General features: G+C 38.2%; 1 protein-coding gene across 5 annotated transcripts in view; it reads left to right on the top strand.

The window, feature by feature from the left end:
* PUM2 (pumilio RNA binding family member 2) overlaps positions 1 to 19,168 on the top strand; it is a 71,473-nt gene that overhangs the window by 25,675 nt on the left and 26,630 nt on the right. For 2 of the 5 annotated variants that reach the window (XM_074153740.1, XM_074153739.1), the window contains exons 3-10: positions 3,994 to 4,099; positions 4,395 to 4,582; positions 5,226 to 5,398; positions 8,727 to 8,997; positions 9,281 to 9,374; positions 10,987 to 11,112; positions 12,242 to 12,381; positions 13,841 to 13,979. In XM_074153740.1, the coding sequence (XP_074009841.1) occupies positions 3,994 to 4,099; positions 4,395 to 4,582; positions 5,226 to 5,398; positions 8,727 to 8,997; positions 9,281 to 9,374; positions 10,987 to 11,112; positions 12,242 to 12,381; positions 13,841 to 13,979 (1,237 nt within the window). The remainder of the gene's footprint in view (positions 1 to 3,993; positions 4,100 to 4,394; positions 4,583 to 5,225; positions 5,399 to 8,726; positions 8,998 to 9,280; positions 9,375 to 10,986; positions 11,113 to 12,241; positions 12,382 to 13,840; positions 13,980 to 19,168) is intronic. The other 3 variants (XM_074153743.1, XM_074153742.1, XM_074153741.1) reach the window with 2 other exon arrangements.

The following is a 19,168-nucleotide window of genomic DNA, read 5'->3' as shown; positions in this document are numbered from 1 at the left end:
AGCTTTAATTCAAGACCCAGTAGTCGAGACTGTGCAGTTACTTATGAGAGAGCTGGTTAAGAGGCAGCTTTAGCATAATTGGTTATTATCTGTGCTTAGAAAAGGGCTTTGTTCATCTGGCAGATGATAACAGGGATCAGTGCTGATACTGAAAAAGAGACTTTTTATCATACTGTTGGAAGAGTTTAGTAAGAAATATGGCAATCTTTTTCCATTATTTCGAATTAGGATTGGATGTATTTTTGTAAAGTTTCTTTTTTTATTGGATTAAATGCAGGAAGTATTGATCAAAATGCATGTTATCAAAGGGTAAAGCATGATGATTTTAGGTGCTTGTATTAATTAGGGATAATGACTTCTTGATTAAGTCTTTTAGTAGAACTAATCAAGTGGTTTTTTTCTTTTATGTTAAAGAGAAAAACACTTGTTTTCTTTTTCTGAAAAGTGCTCTTCTTTTGAGTTCCACAGTGAAATGGTTGACAGCTGCTAAGGCTCCTCATTTGTATGGCAATCCAGTAGCTAAAACAAGCCTTTAAAAGAGCATGGTGTATGTCATATACATCATCTGTCAAAAATAAGTAAAGAATAAATCTAAATCACTGACCCTCAGGGAGATGCTAAATTGTAAACTTAAAAAAAAATACATTTCTTTAGATATATGAGGGACTTCTTTGTTGTGTAGAAATTTTAACAGTAATTTTTCTGCAAATCTTTTTGATCTTCAGTCAGACAGTTTAAACTTAGGCTCTTGAGGTATAGGTGATGCATTATGGTTTGTGTTAAAGATATTCTATGTTCTTTGTGTACCAGAGTAAGTGAAGATTGCAATCAGTTGAATATATCTGTTTGGTGTTTGAAAGTATGTATTTAAAATACCCACAAAAAAAGAACAAACCAAAGCAAACCTAAAAAAACCTTCCACAAACAACAACAAAAAAAATCCCCTCCCAACCACCTGTACTTTTGCAGTGAGGATTATTACTGCTTTCTACCAGTGGACAGGATTTTTTCATTTGATAGAACTGCGAATGAATTTTGAAATCAAAACCCGTATTGCAGCGTGTTCCGCTCTAAATTTGTATATTGGTCTTAACATCGTGTTGTCTGAACACCTGTCTGAGAGTGGAATTTTCTAATTTCAGAGTAAGCATACTTTAAGGTGATGCTCATTTTATGACACACAAGATACTACTTGATCTGTTTTACTCTGACAAGGTTGTGTTAGGTTGTGACACCTCCACTTCTGTATTTCTCATAACTCTCATCTCAGCTGGACACACCTGAACTTGTCTTAGACTGCATTTCAAATAAAATGTAGTTCTTTTTCTCAAAACCAAGGTTTCATAGATGTGATGAAACACTTGCTTTCTGTTCTACCGCTAACCGACAAAATGAAAAATAAGTAGTGTTCCAAACTCGTTACAATATCAACCTGAAGAGGGTGAGTAGATTGCATAGGATGATGTGAACTTATAGAACTTCTTGCTTTTATTTGAACCGCAGCTGTAAGATGCCATTAATATATTTCTCTGTCCTCTGATGGCTAACTTGATCCCTTAAATTTGGGGTATATGTAATATCCTAGTGCTCCCAAAGTATGTTTGGTTGACACCTGGTGATGATGCTCCTATGCTTTGAAAAGTGGGCATCTTTGCCGGGGAAGATCATAACAGTATAAGACTCTTGCAAGTGTAATAGTCTCTTCTAGTTTTGTCATCCTCCAACCTGAGTCCTTCTGTGGTAACAAATTCATGTGAGGAACCCAGGGATTTCGGCAGGTTAGCAAGTCAGAATTCTTTGTTTCTGGTAAGAGCTCTGTGCAGCACAGAAAACCAGCAATCAGCAGTCCTTAAGCTACTCCAGAGGAGCTCTTGCCACCTCTGTTTCAGTGTTACTGTTGTGGCCTGATAATGGCAATGTTATCTTCTTCTTTAAGCTGTTTTCATGAGCTCTTTCAATGCTACATTAAGAAATACCAAAAAAAACCCCTACTCTTGTTAGTAGTTTCGTCAAGGGTGATGCTAAGCAGCTGTGAAGTTCAAAAGGGTTTTTTAGTCACTTAAGTAACAGGACATTCAAAAATCCAGAATGTACTCGTTTATTGCAAATAACGCTTTATCAGATTACATTTGTTTTTTCTAAATTCTCAAAATTTAATATTTTGAATTGAACATTACATTTAGCAAAATTTGATGGATTATGATGCTGTCTTCAGAGATCTTCTCTGTTCTTTTTGCAAGCTGTTTTCATTGTAGTTTTAGTTGATGGACCTTTTAAACTATGTAATACATAGTCTGAGAATACAGCTTTTTAATTACATGTTCAAGAGAAAATGTGATACGTAGAGTTTGGCAGTCGTACTGCTACCAATGGGAAAAGTTAGAGGAATAAAGTAATAAAAGTAAAAGGAATGCTGACATTTGAGGTACTTTTGTGCAGTGCTTCTGTCACGTGGTACTTAGCCTTCTGTCCTCGAAAACAGTAGAAGTCGGATCTAACTTGAAACGCTCTGCTTTACAAGTAGTAATGAAAAAAACCCACCGTGCAGCTAAATGAAATCATTGGTATATGGAACTTCAGATTTGAGTGTCACAGATTTGTAACCAGCAGATCCCTAGGGCCTAAAGGAGCCGACTTGCCACCACGTGTGCTAGTTGCATTCTAAAATTTGAAATATGATGCATTTCTAAGTGAAAGGAACTTGACAATGAACTGCTGCTGGTTCTGGTTATCGTGATAGTATTAGTCAAAGGCCAGGCTTTTGAGCCAATGTGGAAAGAAGGCAGTGTTAGTTACAGTTTCTGAAAGGATTGACTTGGTTTAACACAGGGATTAATTTTAATTACTGGTCCCGTATTGGGACCGGTACTGTTTAATATTTTCATCAGTGGAACCAAGTGGCAGTGGGATCAGGTGCACCCTCAGCAAGTGTGCAGATGACACCAAACTGTGTGGTGCAGTTGACACGCCTGAAGGATGGGTTGCCATCCGGAGGGACCTGAACAGGTCCATGTGAACCTCATGAGGTTCAGGGTCGGGGCAACAACCACTATCAATACAACTATCAGCCAACAGTGTGTGCTCACAGCCCAACCATATCCTGGGCTGCATCAAAAGCAGCGTGGCCAGCAGGGCGTGGGAGGGGATTCTGCCCCTTTACCCTGGTGAGACCCCACCAGGAGTCCTGTGTCCAGCTCTGGACCCCTCAGCACAGGAAGGACATGGACCTGTTGGGGCTGGTCCAGAGGAGGGACACAAAAATGATGAGAGGGCTGGACCACCTCTCCTATGAGGACAGGCTGAGAGAGTTGGGGTTGTTCAGCCTGGAAAAGAGAAGGCTCCGGGGAGACCTTATTGCAGCCTTTCAGTACTTAAAGGAGGACTACAGGAGAGATGGGGATAGATGTTTTAGCAGGGCCTGTTGCAGTAGAACAAGGGGTAACAGCTTTAAACTAAATGAGGGAAGATTCAGACTAGATACTAGGAAGAAATTCTTTACTGTGAGTGTGATGAAATACTGGCCCAGGTTGCCCAGAGAAGTGGTAGATGTGCCATCCCTGGAAACATTCAAGGTCAGGGTGGTCAGGGCTCTGAGCAACCTGATCTAGTGTAAGATGTTCGTGCTCATTTCTGGGGAGGTGGGACTAGATGACCTTTAAAAGTTCTTTCCAACCCAAACTGTTCTGTTCTATGATTCTAATTTGATTAGCTTTTTTTCACAACAGCTTCTAAATTCTGTATGTCTCCCTCATAACTTCAGAATCTCAGTCTCCTGGTGGTCATTTGAGCAATTTCTTCATACAGCATCAGCTTCAGTAACAGAACATAACTTTTAAGAGTTCATAATTATTCCACAGCACAATGGGTGCTTCCTGATGCAAAGCTGACTTGGGTATCTAAAATAAGTTATTTGCTTATGCTCTTAATAGTATTGCTATTTTTTGGCCATTTATAAGCATATTTTAAATAAAACTGTTTTCTCTTTTGGAACAGCTTTTACCTGCCAAAAAGTTTTGGGAACCTGATGATTCAGCAAAAGATGGACAAAAAGGGATATTCCTTGGTGATGAGTGGAGAGAGACTGCATGGGGAACTCCTCGTAAGTGATTGATGTATACATATTGAAAAATCGGTCGTGTTTAGTAAAAGTAATTTCAAAATAAATGAATATTATAAAATTTTTTTGTATGTTAAATTTTATTTTTTAATTGTGAAAATGTATACTGCATTGGTTGTTGTTTGCCAATAACATGTTTTGAAACTGGGATTTGGAATTTTTTATTTAATTTAATTTAAGTCTTGTTTAACATTGCCTCTGTAATAAAATGCAAATACATTACAACTTGTATTTAAAAAAAATACAATAGTTTTATTTATTTATTTGTTTTTAACAGACCATTCTATGTCCCAACCTATTATGGTACAGAGAAAGCCTGGACAGGGTTTTCATGGAAACAGTGAAGTAAATGCTGTATTGTCTCCACGATCAGAAAGTGGTGGCCTTGGAGTGAGCATGGTAGAATATGTGTTAAGTTCCTCTCCAGCTGATAAATTGGATTCCCGGTTTAGGAAAGGAGCTTTTGTAAGTAATGCAGTGTGTTAAGCTTGCCTAGTTACCTATTATGGTCTTACTGTCTTAACATGGTTATATTTTCTATTGTATTTGTCCATTTTCCTTTTTTAACTCTTCTCTTTAGAAGGAAGTGTGTAGTTGCTGTCTGTCTGTCTTCCTTGGTTGGAGGGGGCAGAAGAGGGAAGTGGTTTGGGAATCTTGACTGAATAGCTGTCTTAAAAACAGTACTTTCCTAACACCTTTAAATAAAGGTAGGGAAAAGATTGCAAATAGCTTAATTTAAAATGTGTGATGGGCTTTATTCTAGATCTTCCTATTCTATGTTTCCATACGGGTTTGTTCTTTACTAGATGTTTTGACTGTATAAAATAAACTTTATCTAATTTGAAGAGTTACTGCTTTAACAGCACCGCTATAGTTAAGGTTGAGTTAGCTCTTCCATTATAAATCTTGGCATTCCTTTTCACATTTTGGCAGTTATTAATTGCATGTGGTTGAAACTTGATGACCAAGTTACCTACCAAATGCAATTTTATTGAAAACAAACTGTTTGTATTGTGTACGTGCACTGTAGTGTAGAATTAGGTCACCTTGTGGTGCTCCTATTGTGTTCTGTTCAATATTCAGAATCAAACAGATTCTTTTTCCTCAGGGCACTAGAGATGCTGAAACAGATGGACCTGAGAAAGGAGATCAGAAAGGCAAGGCTTCTCCATTTGAGGAGGACAAAAACAGAGATCTTAAACAAGGAGATGATGAGGATGTTACTAAAATAAATGGCAGAGGTTTGCCAAATGGAATGGATGCCGATTGCAAAGATTTTAAGTAAGCTTTTAACTGTTTCTCAAGAAGACGAGCATGTCTCTTAAGGGCATTATTACAGTTCTGGTTTGTGTGTCAGCTTTAAACATTACCCAGCTGCAGACTGATTCTTCCTACTTCACGTCCTCCCTTTCCCACTGTGCCACATGTTTCTTAGGATGTCATCAATGTGTGTGTCACTTCTCATGAGACAAATTCGTGTTATTATAGTAATTATTCAAAGTAAATGGGTACCTTCAAAATGTGGTGAATTAAAGAGGGATGAAAACTTTAACCCTTTTAATTTCAAACTAAATTCCTTTCTCTCTGCTTCTTTTTAATACTCTATAACTCTTGCATCTGATTGTTGTTGTAGACAGTAAGTCCTACAGAATTTTAATTTTCCTTCTAATTTTGCTAGTGGATACCACAGCCTAACACAATTATTTCCCCACAAAAGTCTTTATGTAAACCATTTATTTGACTAAGGAGAAACAATGTATTTCCCTATTCACATAGTTAAGTGTCACCTATTCACAGTATAGAATGGTGGTGTGGTTTGGTTGCTTTCTTGGGGGGGGAGGGGGATTGGACCAAGCTCGAACTTTTGAACTGAACTCCTATATGACAGCACAGCCAGCCTGTTTTTCCCTAATACTAAACTATATTTTAAATTGGATATTTTTAAAGGACTAATCCTTGTTTTTAAATGACTGTGATGCATTTGTAACTGTCATACAGAAGAATTAACAAGATCTGATAACTAGAGTGCTGCTCATAAATTTCTATTAATGTGTTGAACGTGACCGAATAGTTGTGGTTTCAATAGTCCATAATTGAACAGGTATGTTAAAATGCATGTTTGAATCCCATACATAAGTATTTGCTACCCTTTAAAAAATGCATTGACCTGTGGTTAAGGAGGGATTCTTCAAGTCTATTTTTCAAGACGTATTATTGGAAGGAATATAATACCAAGCATATTAAAGAGCTCAAATTAGCTCCTTTTGGATGCGTGCTGCGATACGCACTATAAACAAAGTTACCATCAGTATCCTGTGTAGAAAATACAGAATAAATTTTGTCCTGTTTTTCTTTACCAGTATCTATTTCAATTTTGAAATAGTCGCTTGCAAAGTACCTTCTGTATTATTTGAAGAGAGAAATTATTTTAAAATACACAAGTGCAAAAAAGCATCCAAAGCCAGTAAACCTCTAAAAAAAAAATAAAATAAAAATAAGGCAATCTAATTTAAATGGGCCGTATAAAGTGGTGTTATAAACCCCTCCAAACAGAGGTTTATAATTGAAGTATTGACACAACTTTAACTATAGCAACAGAACAGCACCAATGTAAGGAGCAACTTATATTAGGTAAACAAAGAAACTTTGTCCTGTCCTCCTCCTTGTATTTTTGTAATTACAGCTTTTTTAAACTAAAATATGTACTGGAATAACTGCCTCTTTTCCTTTTGTTCTTTGCTTTGTTGATACTGTATGTCACTTGGGAAGAATAAGGAATATTCAAACAAAAACCAAAAGTTTTGTATGTTGAGCAAGGCATGGTTGCTAGCTAGGATATTTAGATGGTAGCCAGTATGTTACAGATGGTCCTCACGAGGTTGGTTCTTACATTAAAAAAAATAATCTAGTGTAATTGCTTTATCTCTGAAGTATTTTGTCCAAAGTAATAGATCATACAGTATCATTGAATAAACTCACTGAAAGACTCCTTTCTGTCTATGCAATCTTTAGGCCTGGTACTAGCCAATACATAAGTACTAGCATGTTTATTTGCATTAATCTTGTGCTTCAGTGAGGAAACAGATACTTCAGCTTCAGAGTCTTGAAGAGGGAGGAGAACAGGTAGCACTAAGGCTTTGTCTCTGTCCTGGAATTAGCTGTTCACCACCCTGGTCTGGCAGTGTGCTGCTGGAAGAAATCTAGTTTCATCCTGCAAGATGGTATTTTGTATTTGAGCCTAGTTTTCACAAATAAAGCAAACTTAACTGAAAGTTGTATGTTTCCTGAGAAACAGTATATAATTACTGAGTTCTGCCAACACAGTAATGGTGTTAAAGGATCATAGATTCTCTCATGCAACTCATTCCGAGTAGCTGACTTAGATTTTGGCCAGTAAAAATTGGTACTCTGAACAATGTGACCTGACACAGAAGGTGGTGTACCACTCCAAATTAAGGTACCCTAAATCTAACCAAATACAGGGTTGGGAATCTCTTTAGGCTGGGAATAGATATCTCACTTGAGATGTTTGCCTGTAGGTGTTTATAGGTGCACAGAAATTCCCGTGAAGTCGGAGGGGATGCAGTGGATACAGCCGGTGGAGATGGGAGAACAATTCAGCTTTTACCCTGATGTAAACACTGAGTGACTGCTCAGTTGAGTCGCTGTCTAGGCTCTGTCAATGGTATTGACTAGAATTTCATCCCCTCTGATGGGAATTTAAACACTAGTGCACCTGGAGATGTGTAAGTGTAGCTGTCTGCATCTCAGTTGCCACCAGCCCTTCATATTTGGAAACTGAACTTTCAGGGGTTCGGCACAGTAAATGATTTCTAGCTCTGTATCTCTGTCTGACTGACAACAGAAATCAAACACCTATGTTTTGCGCCATCCTAAAGATTTTCTTCTGGAACAGCAGGCTGTATTTATTCTTAGGGAAACTGAGATGGAATCGGTGGAATTGTATTAGAAACGCTTTCTTTCCCCTGACCAGTCATCTGGTGTAGTGCAGTCTATTAAATGGGTTGTGTAGGAAATGAAATGTTGTAATCAAATGCTAAATGAGGCAGTTATTAGTCCATTTTACTTAAGGTAAAAAATGTATTGTTTGGCTTTGAGATGTGGAAGATACTTGCTATACTGTGTGTTTGTCTTTTCCAATTAAGGTTTTATTGTCACTCGCTTCCCTTGCATGAGACGCACTTAGCCATTTCCTTTCCTTTTTTTAAATTTCTCTGATACGCTTTCTAATAATTCCTGTTGCTTCCAAAATGCAATAAAGAGCCATCCCAAAAGTTATAGGTGACAACAGTTCACTCCATTTCATTCAAAACGGCCTCAGAGATTAGTTTGTTTTTATCAGTGATTTGAATATATATCTGTATAGTCTTAAAGTTTAAAAATAAAATAAAATTATGCTTTGAAATTAAATGTGTCCTTTATTTTAAGACACCAATGCATGCTGGTTAAAATTGTTAAAATCAGTCTGTCACTTCCCTTTGTAAAGTCTCTGAGTTGCGAGATCCTTTTAAAATAGAAATACTGTCTTCTGTCCATGGACAGCTTTATTTAAGACTGAAGAGTCTGTTTTAAATTTTCTTCTGAACAGTCGTACCCCTGGAAGTCGACAAGCCTCCCCAACAGAAGTAGCTGAACGCTTGGGCCCCAATCCCAGCACCACAGAAGGATTAGGTCCACTTCCCAATCCTACCGCCCACAAGCCTCTGGTAGAAGAATTTTCAAATCCAGAAAATCAGAATCTAGATGCCATGGAACAAGTTGGTCTTGATTCTCTGCAGTTTGACTATCCTGGCAATCAGGTACAAATGGACTCTTCAGGAGCTACTGTAGGACTTTTTGACTACAATTCTCAGCAGCAGGTTAGTACTGGACTTGAAAACGTGCCAAATTGATCCTCTGTGATAATCAGTCATTTAAGCATAAAATGCATTTAATTTTGTTTTGACTGTGACTTAGTCAAAGGCAAATAAAAATATATTTAATCTAGAAGAATATTGGTGCATAATTTTTTAATCTAGTAATTTATCAATATAGAAGTTTAGTTTAAAATCTTTTTTTTTTTTCTGAGCAAATCCCAGTATATTACAGCCCTGACTTTTGAAAACTGAAATGCATCTTTTTTTTTTTTTTCTTTCCCAATAGCTTTTCCAGAGGACTAATGCTCTGACTGTTCAACAGTTAACAGCAGCCCAGCAGCAGCAATACGCACTGGCTGCTGCTCAGCAGCCACACATAGGTGAGGTTTTTGTAAAAGTACAGCAAAAATCCCTGGCAAAAGTGGGTGTTTTGCTTTGGTATAATCCTTTCAGTTTTACCCACGGTATTGGAACTCAAATAGATAGTGATCAGTTGGCCTGTTTTAGTGGTTCTCCTGAAAACTTCTCAGAACGACTGCGTAAGACTGTCCCAGAGAAAGTTTTCTGTTGTGTGAACAAACATACTCCATTCTGTTATTCTATTGCAGAATTAAGTAATGCGTAAAGCTCTCAGTGTGCTGGCAACTAACAAGGAGGCTGCGTTACAGCGACCACAGTTTTACCTGCTGCTATGGGGAAGCTGTGTGTTTGGGGTGAGGCAGGTTGGAGCACACATGGAAGCGATTCCTTATTTAAGGAAGGCAGCTCCTCATGTTCTGTCACTGCAGGGCAGGTTTAAAGATTCCTGCCCTTCCCTCTGTCACCACTGGGCTGTTGAGGTGTGTACACCTCTTTCCTTTCTCTGTGAGGGGGAAAAAGAGTTCAGAAGAGAATCAGAAGGGCAGACAGAAATAGGAAGGAGCATCTCCAAAGGGATGTATCCGTGTTCTTCTGTGATACAGTGATGGTTAAGTTTTCCCACCAGCTTGTTAAGCTAGATTGTGAGGTCTGTTCAGACAGTTTAAAAGTGGCAGCTCTTTAGTGTTATGTAGCTGATTAATACAGTCCTAGAGCTGGGAGCATGGCAGATTGAGATGTTGGTGTGAGTCCATGAGTCCTGTCTTCTGCCTGTCTTTGACTTCTAAACTTCAGAGAAACCCCTACTGTGTATAAAGTGCCATCTGAGCATTCAGCTGTATCTTGCCCCTTTGAAGTGCAGCCTTTTCTGATATTGCATATTGACAGAAATTTAGCAGGAAGCCTCCTGCTCCACTTCCAAACTCCACTTCCACTTCCAAAGAGGAAGGAGGAGCACAGTTTGATGTGCTGTGCTTGCTGGGCTAGTTGCTGCCTCAGGGTTGGAGAGAGTACATGAATCTGATGGACAGGGGGAAACTCTGGGTAGCAATGCTTTGTGTGATGACTGAGTTTCTTCATTTGTCTCCTTCCATTACAGTCCTTATATCAGATTTGGATTCTTGAAAGTAAGATTAGCATCTCGTAACTGGCTGTTTAAACACCAGGTGTCTGATTTAAACTATCTGGTTAGATTTTTTCCTATTGATAGTGAAAAGAGATTTGTATCTCTTGCAGGTGATTCATTCTATCTGGCTGATTCACTTGAGACGCTAGATGATTCGTCTGATACAGATTCATTTCTAAGACCAGTGTAACTTTTAGATAGTTATTGGGCAAGATAAATTCCACTTTGAATAATTGGTTCTATATAAGGGTGGGTAGATACATATGAGATAAACTTCCTTGGAGTCTGTAGATCCAGCAAAACAAAGCTTTAGACCTTGGGATTAGTAAGAAAGAACTAGTGAGAAGCCATAGAAGTGTTGATTTCTGTAATTGTGTACCTGCTCTTAGAAACTTCCAAAGTACAAGCAGTTCTGATTTTAACAGATATGCTTTGTGATTTGATTGGTTTGAATATGATGATGCTTGCTAAGTATGTTAACTATAATTAAGCTCTGTTTATTACTGTAGCAGGCGTATTCTCAGCAGGCTTGGCTCCAGCTGCTTTTGTGCCAAACCCATACATTATCAGTGCTGCTCCTCCAGGTACTGACCCATACACTGCAGCTGGATTAGCTGCAGCAGCTACCCTAGCAGGTAACTGAACACTTTCTAGTGTCTATCTTGATAATTTTACTAAATGAAATCAGAAAAAAAAGCTGAAATCCATCCTGTTTACTTCTGTAAAAGTATTTCTAGGAATGAGGGACTTGTAGGAAAATTAATATTGTGGTTTTGAAAATTGTCACTAAAATGTATGTCTTTCCACTGGACTTCTATATGCAGTAATTAGGTTACTTCTGTTCTAAAAATGTTTAACCTTAATAAGGTTTCATCTGGCAGTAGTAGTATGTATTATTTTCAAAAGATGAGACAGCTAGCCTTTCCTTGATTGTTTTTACTTGGTGCATTAATTTTCTAATTCCATTCCCAGCGGGCATGAGAATAAAGATGGTCCCCAGTGTCCTAAAAGGTCCAGACAACAGATAAACCCCAAGCCAAGGAAGATATCTTTAAAAGTTAATAGATACTGCTCTGAAACAATGCTACTGAGTATTCAAGTCCCAGCTAGTGCTCAGACCTGAGCATAACATTTTGAAAACAACCCTGTATCTGCAGTTGGTAGTTTCACAGGAAAGGCAGTAGAAAGAATTAAAATATATATATATACATAATGCATTATGTGTACAGTTCAATGATATAGAGAGCTTATTCTTCTATGGGTTCTTTATTAGTAGACTGGAAAAAAATAAATGTGCCCACTCTGAAGAGCGTGATGTAGCAGGCAGGGGAAGCAGAGGCAGTGGTGGTGTTTATAAGCAAAGGAAGCATACAGAAAGGAGGAATAATAGATGATCAAAGATCAAACTCTCAGGAGGATGGGTTTGATTCATTTTGCGATGTTCTGAAATGGTCTTTTTTCCAACCGTGGAAACTGATTTTGAGTGTTCTTTGGTATATAAGCTTTGATTACTTAAAGTGTTTTCTTTGTCGCCTCAGTCTCAGAAGGGTAGTTATTTTTTCATAAAGAAGGTATGGTTTGATGTGAATCTTTTAAATTAACCCATTTGTGTTCATGTATCATTTTGGCTAATATGGGAATTAATTTCTTCTTAATACTGATTTCCATTTTGACATTTAGATCAATGAGGGATGCTACAAGGAATATAAACAGTTATTTTTAACTAAGTGCAGTCGATGGAATAATCATGTTTTCTGGTTTTAGGTCCTGCTGTGGTTCCACCTCAGTATTATGGTGTTCCATGGGGGGTGTATCCAGCCAATTTATTTCAGCAGCAAGCTGCCGCAGCAAATACCACAGCAAATCAGCAAGCAGCTTCTCAGGCACAACAGGGACAGCAACCGGTATGTTCCTCATAAAAAGGAGATGTGCTTTTAAAGCCTTACCTTAACATTTTCAGTATATAAGGATCAGCTTGTAGAAAATTTTACACAATTCAGATGCTGTATTGTATCAAGTAATAAATGAATATTAAAAATTCTCAATTTCCTTACATTACTGATTATCACTGTTTTTAAAAAATTCATTTACTGCATACTAAATATTCAGTTTATTTTGCAGTCTGAATTTTTAAAATAAAAAAACATTAAAAAGTTTTAATCTAGGTTACTGTGCTGTTGTGTTTATTGTCTAGGCAATGCTGCCTGTACAGTTACTCAAAAATTAATGTAAAGTTTAAAACTAAACTAGGAAGTAACTTTTTTTTAAAAAAGCTGATTTTCTATTGTTATTCTGTGTGCGTTCTTAAAACCATTATGTGATCTTTCAGTATAAACAAATGGCCTTTTTCCACAAGGGAAAAACCAAAATCTTACAGTAACCTTATGCTTGAATGAATGTAAATTTTTTTAATTTTTTTTTTTTTTTAATTAGCAACATGGTTAATATCAATGCTATTCTTACAAATTTAATATGAGAAGTGACTTTGAGTTACCAAGAAGTTCCAGAGTAGCTTCATCACTTTTTTTTTTTTAATATTCAGGTGTCTCTTTCCTCCTACTGATCGTTGTTATCAGTGAACTGCGATGATAATTGAATGTATATCATCTCTCCACTGTTCTTTTTTTTAATTTCTCTATAAAATTAATATCCGATTTATGCAAATCACTTGTAAGATATTTTGTGGGGATATATTATAAATTGTATTGTATTTCCCTCTTATTTTGGATCTGGAAGATTATTTTAACCAAGAGGAATGGAGTAGTTCCGAGGAATGGAGTAGTTCCAAGAATTTAGTTTGCTTTTCAATCAGATTCCCAGTGATACGCTGTCAGAACATAATAAAACAAGCCTGTGTTGCACGGTGATAGAGTGTTATGTGAATTCTTAAAACTTAGTGAGTGCATTTTTTACAGCACTGTTGGCAGCGTAATGTTAATTATTTAGACGAGTTACTACAAGCTCCAAAGTATTCGGACTTACATCATTCAGTTGCCTGAAAATACGGTAAACATATGCATTTATCAGGGAAGGACAGGTGTTCAGGTAATAAAAAATGCAGATCATGAATGTATCACTCTTACATATTTTCTTCCTTACTTTATACTCATCACTGTTGATGCAACATACTTGAGTTCTGCTGTCCAGAGCAAGGCAGATACTTTATTGTCACATTTGTCAGCAAAATAATTTATGCCTTTTATTCTTTGTATGTATATAACTGTGAAAACAATAAGGTGGAATATTTCCCAAATGAAACTCAGAGCTAAGTGGCATCAAATATATAAAGTTATAGACCTTTTTTTAGCATATAATGGGCTTACTTTCTTACCTTTTAAGGAAAGTCGTATTGTTCTTTCCCAGGTTCTGCGCGCTGGAGCGACTCAGCGCCCGCTCACCCCCAACCAGGGGCAGCAGGGGCAGCAGGCAGAGTCACTGGCAGCAGCTGCAGCAGCAAATCCAGCTTTGGCTTTCGGTCAGGGTCTCGCTACAGGCATGCCGGGTATGTACGCTGTCGGTGGATTGAGAGTATCACTGCAAGTTAAAATATTGGTAGTGTTAGATACCGGATTAACAATCTAAATCCTGCTATGTTTATGATAAGCTGCTTGGAATTTAGTTTTATATAGGTTTATGTTGTTCAGGTGGATTAAAATATTGGCACAGGATCCTTAAAGCACAAGAAATTCTTTCTAGCATTTTTGATTTGGAGCATTTTCTCTGTTGTTACAAATTCTCTAAGCTCGTTCTCTAAGCAATCCTGCTTCAGCAGGGGAGTTGGACTAGATGATCTATATGGTCCCTTCCAACTCTAAAAAAAAAAAAAATTCAGTGAAATTCAGTGAAATGTACACACAAGGAGTACTACAGATTTTTTCAGAATAATTTCCTATATAATAAAGCAATTGCGTGCTGTCTCAAAAGGTCATGAGTTGTCTGCGTGGTTACTCTGATGCAACAACAGGAAGTATTAATTTGTCTTTCTGAAGTAATTTTTTACTTGTGGCATATAATAATAAAAATCTAAAATTCAGAATCGAAGATTAGGAAATGTAAATGAAAATTACTGCTTAATCACCTCTGAAGTTCGCAACGTGCTTGAAGTGGAAGCAATCTAAAGCTTGGAGCCTCAGATTTTTTTTTAGTGTGCCTGGCTTCTGACTTACATGGGGAATGGTTATTCTGCATCTCGGCGCGTGTCGTAAATGCACAAGGTGTTAGCTTGAAGCTGAGCATCGCGTTTGTTTGGTGCAGTTACCTGAGCAAGAACAATTTAAGTATGGTTGGCCGTTCTTCAGTATGGAAAGTCAAGCTTTCACGTAGTTAAGTCGGATAATGTTGATTGTAAGCTGCAAATGTGTTTGGCTTGTGCAGGTTCTGTTCTGCACCAGCACGGCTGTGAGGTGCCTCACAACCTGTAGAAGTCAGAGTTAGTTTGTTGCTGGGTGCTCCGGGAACTGCGTTGTGCAGTTTGCCTCACACCGTCAGATTTTACACCTCTAGCTGCAGAACAGACTGGATCTTCTGTTTTTTTTTTTTTTTAATCTGTTTTGTTTTAGAACTGCCATTTTTATTTCTTCTCATGCAGTAGTATCTTCAGTTTTTAGGATCTTTCTCTTTGTTCTAAAATGAGGAATTAGCAGAGTATGCTGTCACAGCACCTGTCAAGCGGTATCTCTGCGCCTCACCAGAGCAGTGGACAAGGCCTGCAAACAGTGACGCGTATCAGAGATGCTGTAAGCATCTTTGCAAAAGCTCAACCCTTAACTATATCTTTTTTGTGTGTTTTGTGGGGGGTGTGTGTGTTTGTTTACCATTACTTACTAGTTCTTGCTTTGGACACGGAGCTCTCAGACTGTGGAGTATTCCATGCCTTGCAGAAAGCCTGTGATGTTCAGCCTGAGTCCGATTAACATAGGATCATAGAATGGTTTGGGTCGGAAGAGACCTTAAAGATCATTTGGTGCCAACCCCCCTGCCATGCCCCTCCCACTAGACCAGTTACTCAAAGCCCCATCCATCCTTGTTTTGAACACTTCCAGGGCTGGGGCATCCACAACTTCTCTGGGCAAACCTATTCCAGTGCCTAACGTCTGAGACCTTGACACAGCCCAAATTTTGTGACTTCATTATAGGAACATGTGAAAAAAGCATTATTTTCAAAAAAGAAAAGTATATCTTGAGTAATTCAAGGATAATTATTAAAACCCACAAAAAGGCCCCCTCTCCAAATGGATGATTGAAAGTAATACTGAGTGGTCAAATACAGAAACTTCCTAATGCAAGAGCCTGTCCCGTGAAGATTGAACTTGAAGACTTTTTTCCTCCTGCACGAGCCCCAAGAGGTTTTCTGTGAGGACAGAGAGCTTTTTATTGTTTCCATTGCAGGTTGCTTCTACGCCCCATCTCCTGTGTGCCTGAATGGCCAGAGAAAAATTTAATTCATGTGAACATATTTCAGACTGTTCTATAATGAGAATTGTGTGCAACAGGCTTTCAACCTTACTGACCGTACTCTTAGAGGGAATGGGGCTCAAAATATAAACCAAAAGGGCATTTTTCTCAGTCATCATAAGATGGTTTTGTAGTGAGTCATAAGGAGTGCTGGTGATTCCTCTTTTTAGGTGAAGGAGCAGGATATAGAATGATGAAATGAATACAAGTCATTTTTGAAGGGAATCGTGATACTGGTTTATATGTCTGTATTTGAGCTAGATACTTAAGGCTCCTTTTATAGCTAGAGAAGAGACGAGAAATAGGAGCTTTTATTCTTGATTCATCTGCCTCTATTTTAGTTACCTGATTTAAGATAAAGTGGGTTTTGCTCCAGAAGTGCCTTTTTCTACTCGCTTTCTGTAAAATTGAGTCAAGACAACTAAATTACATCTAGATACCAAAATGTGATTAAGTAAATCCCAGATAGTAACCGCCGAACAACACATACAATGTGATAAACAAGCAGAAAATATGTGGAATTCTTGTTTCAGTGGACTTAGATGTTTTACGAGAAAGTGTAGGTTTAAAGTGAGTTTCAGGCTTTTGAATATTCTTTACAGAGAGAACATTTATAGTTTGGCTTCACTGGAGGCTAATAAATGAGTGTATTATTCAGCCCGTCCATACTGCTCTTCAGATTTTTTTCACCTGCTTTCTCCATGCCACAGCCTTCATGTTGGATGAAATTAATGAGCTATGCCAACTATGGGATTGTTTATTTTTCAAATTTGGTATTTCAAGTATTTCTATATTAATTATTTAGGGAGGTGTATTCATGGAGCACTTAAGGCACATATCCTAAGTGTGAAGAGGCAGTGTCTGAAATCCAGGTTACTTTTCACGTTATGTTTTTGTTAAGTCTCTTTTCAGAAAATTTCAGGTTCTTTTTTAAAATCATCAGAAGTGAAATACATTCATTTTGAATTGGAGTTGTGCAATTTCATTCTTGATTCTTCCAGTCCTAACTTAGCAAGTCTTTGAGTAACAAGGTTTCTTAAAAACCAGACAGTTTCTGATTGAATAAATGTGCAAGACAAAGTCCGAGGGCAGTCCCAGTTCTGTCATAATGTGATCAGTATGCATTCTTTTCTATGAATAAAACCAGTTCCCATCACAGACAACGGCTGGACTTGGCTTAATCATCCAAAATCTGCATGTGACCCGAGTTGTCTAAGGAGCCCTTGTGCCCAGTGGAGATCTCCCTGGTGCCGTTGATGTACGGAGGCTGCAGAGCTGCTCTGCTCACCCTAAAATAGAATATCCCGCGATGGGTCGGCTCGGTCCTTCCCGAGGCTTCATTGACTGCGTTGGCTGGATCGGATGCAACTGAGTTTTATTGAATTGCACGCCAGTGAGGCTGTTGGCACTGGCTGTAGTGGTGCATCTAGCATGCCGTGGAGTTGTCTGAAAAATACATCTAAAACATCAAAATCAACATTTTCTCTCTATTGGCATTGCATTTTTTATTACCTTGGGGAATAAAAACACACTTCAAAAAGTGTGCCATTGCAGCGGGTCATGTACTCTGTGCCTCCAGGTAGGATGAAATAGAAGTCAAATTGTGGTAAACGTACAGGGAGTCAAAGTATTGGCAAAGTTACAATGGTTATGGAAAGTATAAATCATGTCCTGGTAGGATATTGAGTTCCGAATTTGATTTATGAGAGGACAAGTGCGGAGATAAGGTTGTGCATATCTTCCTCAGAACAAACAAAAGGTTAAAGTGGTTCAGATTTTGGTGAGCTTGGGAGGCTGAAGTAAAGACTGCAGCATTTAAGGAAAGGTGGAAGATAAGCAGCTGAATAAATTTTCAAATCTGTATGCAGAGGAAAATAATTGGATCTCGGGAATGTTGAGAAGGGAGAAGCTGTAAATCTTCTACATAGGGAGAGAGGACTCTCCAGGGACTTGCAGGTTACGCTCCTGAGTGGAGGGTGAGAGAGAGAGGTGTCAGGATGGCAGCGTTAAAAGGGGCAGATAATTGAGTTGGCAGTAAGATGTGTCACATCTGTTAACTTAAATTGAGTCGAGAGAAGTGACAAACTCTGACATACGTTTGGGTATCATCGGGGAGGGAAGCTGCATAGAGGGAAGGAAGTAGGAGATCTGGGCAGAGCTTTGTGGTATTACATACAAAAATGTGAGAAGAGAGTGTGAAGTATCCAGTGAAAGACACTGAAGAAATTACTGGATGGATAAAAGCAACACTAAGAATGGGCTGCACGAGCCAAGAGAACAGATTTATTCTCATTCTTTAAGAACATTTAAGGTTTGTGTGAAAAGAATCCAGAAAGTTTTCAGAGTCTGTGGTTTTGGAGACATTTAGAAATCATTTCAGCAAAGCACGGTACTGGTAAACCAGATTGTTTACTTTCATGTTCCCCGCTGATCTGGAGACAGTAAGTGTAGATAGAGCAGTTGAATTCTAAAATAAAAGGTGTGATTAGGAACTGATTAGGAAGCAAAAAGTATGTTTTAGGTTTTTGGTTGCCGTGGAAGACCACAGTAAGCTTGAATGTGGAGGCACTGAAATGAGCTTTGATAGTTGTTAATTTGGAAGGGAAATTGCACAGCCACAGGGAGACCACGATGTGAGGGAGAAATAATAAAAACTGAAACAGGAGGAGAGAGGGAATTAGAGAGAAGGTGATCTGGCAAGTTAACATCTTATCTTTGATGAGAGAGAAGGCTGGGAAATAGTTTTTATCTTTGTGTTCATCTCTCTGAGGTGGGATGGAAAGTTTGATGAATACTGTGAATGAAGGGAAAGCAGAAAACTTAAGTTTTGCTATGGGAGCTGTTCTTTGATTATTTAATCCGATCTGAGATGGTCCCTCTGAAATTATATTTTTGATGTCAAAGCAAATAATTTTATATCTTTGAGGCTGCAGGTGCACTTAGCAAGGTGTCGGCAATTTCACAAATAGCCCTCATTGCTTTGTTTTAGTGGATTTGAGTAGAAAGCTGAAAGGGCTCCTATTCCAGGTCAGAATCTCTTCATCTCAGAGTTTAGGAACACAGAAACACCCGTCAGTTCTCGTGCATAGCTTAAGCCTTCTGAGATGGGTGGTATCTTGATGCTAATGACCTAGCTTATTATTACTAATTCTAAATGATCTGTTTGGGGGTAGCATCACAGATAAGATACTGGCAAGGAAGTACGAAAAGAAATTGGGCATTTTGTAACGCAAAGAG

Source organism: Numenius arquata, chromosome 9 (assembly GCF_964106895.1).
Source record: "Numenius arquata chromosome 9, bNumArq3.hap1.1, whole genome shotgun sequence".
In the NCBI taxonomy this organism is placed as follows: Eukaryota; Metazoa; Chordata; class Aves; order Charadriiformes; family Scolopacidae; genus Numenius; species Numenius arquata.
Note: the sequence above shows the minus strand (reverse complement) of the source record. Positions and strands in the feature narration are given on the sequence as shown.